Here is a 6,000-nt window from a genome sequence, read left to right as displayed (position 1 = left end):
TATCATCTGCAAAAAGAAAAGGCAAATAAATGAGCACATCAAAGCCGGCTGCCTGGGGCCATTCTGCTGGGAGCAGCACCAGAGCCGGGTGCTGGGCCCATTATCTTGCTGATATCTAATGCCACCACTTCAGAGGGTGAGAATGGAGCTTTTTTTTTGTACCCGCTGAGCGCACCGGGAGCACAAAGGACGCCATCCACTGCAGCTCCCGAGACATGTTGACACGTTGCTCTCAGATTTCATTCCTGAAAATCTGGAACTTTACGCTGAACAAATAACACGATCTTTTCCCTTCATCTGGAAAGGATAAAAACAATTGCTGGCACTCGGAGCAGATCTCGCTGCTTTTTCTCCCTCCGCTCTCCTCACAAGCTCCAGTTTGCTGCTCGCAAGTTCCAGCTTGCACATTTCCATCTGAAAACTTTAAACTGTGGGGGCTGAGAGTGGAGGGGAATGGGAATATTAAAAAGAAAAATAGCACTCTAGGAGATATAAAGTCCCTGGACGAGGTGCTGGGTGCTGCAGTGAGGAGGGAGCTGGGACAGGCTGCACTGGCAGAAGGGGATGGTGAAACTCGAGGTCAGTCTTGCCATGCATTGGTTCTTTCAGTCCTAATCTCCCTGACTCCAGGGTTCTGTGAACCTACAAATGGGGTGCTGTGTTATCTGGCTGCTGGGAGGCTGCACAGATATTGGGCAAAACCCTGTTACTATCTGAGTGTGTATTTGGATTTACCCATTTCCAAGTGTGTCCTGCTTCCTGTCTTTTCCCTTTTCTCCTTGTTGGCTGTTTTTTTAGTCAGCTACCATAGCCCTGTGCTAGGACTGATTGGGCTGCAGGGGACCCTCCTGTGCCACTGTCATGAAGCAGGACACCCCTGTGGTGGCAACAAGGGGGACACAGCCTGGGGACCCTCAAAGCAGAAGTGGCTGTGGCCAGCCCTGGAGCGACGCTGAGTGACGTGAGCTTGCTGGGAATCTGCTGGGGAATATTTTTATCCGCTGGGTGTGAGCGCGCTGCGCGTCAGAGCCATCTGCTGCACAGTCGTTTTGGGGAGAGCTGGGAAGCACAGGCATGGAAATCTGTGCAAATGAGTGCATTCCTGTGCCCTTCAAAGCTCTGTGTCCCCAAGTCTCCTCCACGGGTGTCTGGGGACAGGACAGGGCCGACTCCTTGTGCAGCGGGGGGGAGAGATGAGTGCTCTCATTCCCTAAAATGGAGATGGTCTTGAGCTCTGTACAGTGAGCCCCATGTCTTGAAAACAGTTTTGGGAATGGGGTGCTGAGTGAAGCATGGGAGCAGCCCCATTGCACCACCCAGCCTGCTCCCCATCGCCCTCCTTACATCTTTCCAGCTTGGTTTGGTTTGCACTCTTCTAGGAAGTATGCACCTGATGTACAGCATCCCTACCGCAGAAGACATTGAGAGGCAAAGCCAGAGCAGCCACAGCAGGATGTTTCTGTGTGCTGGATGGGGCGAAGGAGTCCTGGGATAAAAATAAGCAATAAATGGAGACATCAGCTCACTCTACAGCACTGGATCTGCTCACCCTAAATATCAGGCTGTTGACATTCGAAACGCATATTCAGAGCCTCATTTTGCAACAAGCAGAATCCCCCCCATCCTTGTGGCAGATGCCAGGTGACACAGCTTTGTGCTTATTTCCTCCACCCCTGTGCAAGGTTTGTACCAGTTCCTCCAGAGAGGATTTAAAGTTGTCTGTGCCATGACAGAGATGCACTCAGTGCCCACCATCAGGATGCCCGAGCTGCAGGAGGAAGTCCCCAGGAGCTGCAGCTCTGTGTCCTCAGCCTCCATCGCAGAGGGCCGTGAGGTGCTTTGTGGGGCTGGGAAAGAAACATTGAGGCTGGTGATGGAGACACAGCTGGGGGAGACCTTGAGGGAGGTGGGAAGGAGATGCAAGTGAGACGTTTTGCCCCAAAAGAAAACCCAACCAGCATCTTCATAAAACTAAAATGGAAGCTTTCGCCTCCACTCTTCTCCTGGGAAACAGAGAGAAATAGGAAAGGGGATGAGGTCGGGGAGGTTCATTCTGCCAGAAGTGAAGAAACACTGCAGAATTAGGGAAAATAAACAGTGAAAAATGTCCCTATTTTTTTGTTTTTTGTTCAAGGGAGAGGCCACTTTTTCCATTCCTTTTAAACAAAGTTGTTTTTTTTCATGAAAAATTTCAGGCACTCCCATTGTTTTGCTGCAGCTTTTGATTGAACTATTTGATCGAGCAGTCAACAAAACCCTCCGTGTTTTTCAGGAGGTTTCTTAAATCCTGCCGAGGTATGGGATTATGGGGAACAACAAATGGCAAAGCTGTCTCTAACCCCACAGACTTTCTCCCTCTCGTTTTCTCTCTGGCTTTGGAATAAAAAATGCAGCGCTCCCCGCTGAGTTCTCTTTAAAATTCACATTGTCTCTTCAAATAAAGGCTGGGAGGGTGAGGTAGCACTTTGAAAAACAGAACTCGGTCATACATCGCAGGGCCACATCCTGGAGGATTATTCTCTCTCTCGGAACACTTTATAACTTCATGAGAACTTCAGGCCTGTCTCGTCCCACTGGCCCCATGCGTGGGGGGGTGACTGTCCCTAAGCTTTTCCACCTGTGTCAGCCTCTCCATCGTGGTGCCCTCTCACTTTCCCTCACTTTTTGGGGTGATTTCCAGTTGCATCCTGGAGCTGCTGGCCTTGCTGCTGAAAGGCTTTGCCTGAAGGATAGTTTGTGTTCCTGTAAGCAGTGGGAACCCTGTGCGTTCTTCCTCCACCCTACCATGTGCTGTGGGGTGTCTGAAGGCCACAGGTTCCCGTGCTGTGCCATGGTACACATGGGGCCACAGTTGGTTTGACTAGAGGAGCACTGGGGGTCCTGGTGGTGGTGTGGGAGAGCTGAGTCCCCTCCCCCATCCCTTATCCTCTGCCAGAGAATCCTTGAATCATTAAGGTTGGAAAAGAGCTCAGAGATCCTCCAGTCCAACCCTCAGCCCGTCACCACCTTGTCCCTCAATACAGCACACAGCTAATGAGACACAGGCTAACGAGCTGCATTTAGCAGTGGACCATCCTCAGCAGGCCTTTAGCAGACTCTGAAGCAACACTGCAGCCTGCTGAAATTAGGATGGTGCCTCTCACACCTGCAGAACCACTTGTGTGATTTTCATTGAACAGCAGCGGGCAGAAGGGCTGGGCTGAAGCACCAGGTGTGTACACAGGGGCTGCCCCCAGCTCTCACCCAGCTGCCTCGCTTCTGTATTTGCAGGGCTGTGAGCACACGGCTGAGCATCCCACACATGTAAGCTCTGCTCCTGAGGCTTTCCCCCGCCTCACTCTAGGAAATAGGGAAACGGTGGGGAAAAAGAAAAAGAAATACAAAGGAAAACCAACCAACCAATGTCAGTTTTGACGAGTGCTTCATGAGCACCGTTCAAACCTGTCACAGCGATGTCAAAATTCATCGGCTTAGTGAATGCATCAAACCTGGAGCAGAGCAGCAGCGTTTCCAGCTCCAGTTCAAAACGAACCAGCCCGCACCGAGGGATTTTGCTCCCCTGGGAACCAGGTAGGGATCCCGGCAGCACTGCTGGGAGAAGGCGGGTCTGGGCCGGGACCGGGCGCCGGGGAACGTCTCCCGCTCGGGACGGGCGTGCAGCCGCGGGTTGGGCTGCGAGCTCCGCTCCACCTCTCCGGGCGGGTGGATCCCGGCTCCTGAGTTTCCCGGGGGCTGCAGAGGCTTGTCCCAGCCCTGCGCGATCCTGCTTGGCTGCCGCCCTCCCCGCCTCTCTCCTCCCCCCTTCCACCCTCCTCCTCCTCCTCCTCCTCCACCTCCTCCACCCCATGTGCTTCCTGCCGGGCCAAGTTTGCAGAGCGCCGCCGCACGCACGGCCCAGCGGAGCGGAGCCGGAGCGGAGCGGGGTGCACGGCAGCGGGCGCGGCTCCTGCGCGGCGCGGGCTCGGCGGAGGGCCGGCTCCGGCTTCGGGCCGCGCTCCACCGGCCGCGGCCCCGGCGGCTCCCCCCGCCCGCCCGCACCATGCCGCGGCGGCGCGGCTCCCTGCCGCCCCTCGTCTGCACTTTAGCCGCCCTCAGCCTGCCGCTGCTGCTGGCCGCCGAGCCCCGCGCTAAAAGTTGCTCCGAAGTGCGGAGGCTCTACGCCGCCAAAGGCTTCAGCCACAGCGAAGCGCCCAGCCACGAGATCAGCGGTGAGTCGGGGGGGGCGTCGCGGCTCCTTTGTGCTCGGAGCCCCGCGCTCGGCCGGGCCGGGCTCCGCGGGGCGCGCTGCCTTCCTGCTGCCGGGCTGCGGCTCCGGATCCCGGTGCGGCTCCCCGAGCTCAGCCGGGCCGGGCCGGCGCCTGTTGCCGGCTCGCTCTCTCCCGCAGGCGGTGTTGCGGCAGCCGTTCCCACTCCGGAGCCGTCCCGGTACCGCCGGGTGAAGTCTCACCGAAATGGTTTCTTTTTCTTTCTTTCTTTCCTATTTATTTATTTATTATTATTTTTTTCCTCCTTGTTTCTTTCCCCCCCTCCTCCCCCCCATCCCGAGGTACTCGCGCATCCCGGGGACAGGAGTGCTCGCAGCCGGCAGCAGTAGGAAATGGTGGCTAATGTGCTCACACCCCAAACATTTTATTCTTTTTGTTTCATCCTTCGTCTCCCTCCCAGGGCTGCTGCTTTTATTTCCCCTTCTGAATGACCTACTGGACCGCATTCTCCGCGGAACAAAGGAAGTGCCTTTTTAGCTGGAATCCTCGGAGACCACCAAGGACTCCGGCTCATGCACTGCAGTTTCGCACTACTTTTAACAATAACAAAAATGCATGACTGAATGGTTCAAAAATGTGGAGTGTTAGAGGCATTCATTTCAGTCTGGGACGCTGTCACAACACAGACAGACCCCGAGTAAATACCTTTAGATGGTGGATATAAGAGTTGGGGGTAATCTTTAGCATTGGTGCGCCCTCCAGTTATGCATACATTATCCTTTTCACTGGGGCTCTGAAATGATTTCAATCGGATGCACTTTTATGTTGGCAGGCTAATGGTACGCGTTTCTCCCGTGGCTGAGTGAAATTGAGGGCCCTTTTTACTTCTCCAAGAAATATTTTAATGAGAAACGTCTGACCGGTTGCAGTTAAAATAGTCCCTCCGCCCTCCCTGCTTTGGGAAGGTCTGTAATAAATGGGTTTATCTTTGATTTGAGGAGCGGGATGTGGGCAGGTTTCCTTGTACACCCGCTGTCTGGAAGGTTTGTCCCAGTCCTGATCTCATAGGTTGGTATTTAAGGTGATGATCTCTGGGGGGTGGCAGGCTGAATCCTGATGGCGGTGCTCGTGGAGCAGCTCCCTTTGCAAGGAGGGCTCAGAGACGTGTGAGGAGCAAGGTAAGGTAAGGGGCTTTCTGCTCTGCCAAACTGAACGCACCACCTGGGTCATGTCACTGTGCTGGGGATGTGGGAAAACTGCATCTGCAACAGGTCCTGTGCAGTTCTGCGTTCAATGTCACCCACCCCACGGGCTGATCCAGGCTTGGTGGAAGGCTCTAAATGCAGTGCACTGTGTGCTCCTTGAAAGTGTAACGTGCCTGGAGTGCTGCTGCCCTTGGAGTTTAACCTTGCGTGGGGTGCAACACCTGCTGCAGTTTCATATTCCCCTGCAAACGTGGTGATTTTGGTGTGTGTGGTGCTAAAAGGCTCCTGACCCCCCCCTGGGCTGCTCCTCAGCCATTGTATGCAAATGGAGAAGTGCTCACAGCTCATCCTGCTGCTTTGGGCTTTGTGAGCATGCAGGGTGTCTCCTGTGACCCTAATGGGAGCTGAGATCTGACTTGGGGACAAAAGGTCTGCGGTGCACACCGTGCCTCCAAAAATGAGTCATCAACCAGACCTTTGGTCTGCACTGGTGATTCAGGTGATAGCAGTGTGCTCTGAGATGATGTGTGTGAGGGAAGGAGTCCAAGTCTGTTGGGTTCTGTTTCACGTTTTGGTGCTGGTTTGCTAAG

The 6,000-nt window shown here is 54.5% G+C and overlaps 1 protein-coding gene across 1 annotated transcript in view; it reads left to right on the top strand.

Annotated features, from left to right (window-relative positions):
* Nucleotides 1-3,867: 3,867 nt before the first annotated feature.
* GPC4 (glypican 4) overlaps nt 3,868-6,000 on the top strand; it is a 62,998-nt gene continuing 60,865 nt past the window's right edge. The window contains exon 1 of the mRNA XM_072336186.1: nt 3,868-4,208. Within this exon, the coding sequence (XP_072192287.1) occupies nt 4,040-4,208 (169 nt within the window). The 5' untranslated portion in view covers nt 3,868-4,039. The remainder of the gene's footprint in view (nt 4,209-6,000) is intronic.

This window comes from Excalfactoria chinensis, chromosome 4, assembly GCF_039878825.1.
Source record: "Excalfactoria chinensis isolate bCotChi1 chromosome 4, bCotChi1.hap2, whole genome shotgun sequence".
In the NCBI taxonomy this organism is placed as follows: domain Eukaryota; kingdom Metazoa; phylum Chordata; class Aves; order Galliformes; family Phasianidae; genus Excalfactoria; species Excalfactoria chinensis.
The sequence above is the reverse complement of the archived record's forward strand: the minus strand, read 5'-3'. Positions and strand labels throughout refer to the sequence as shown.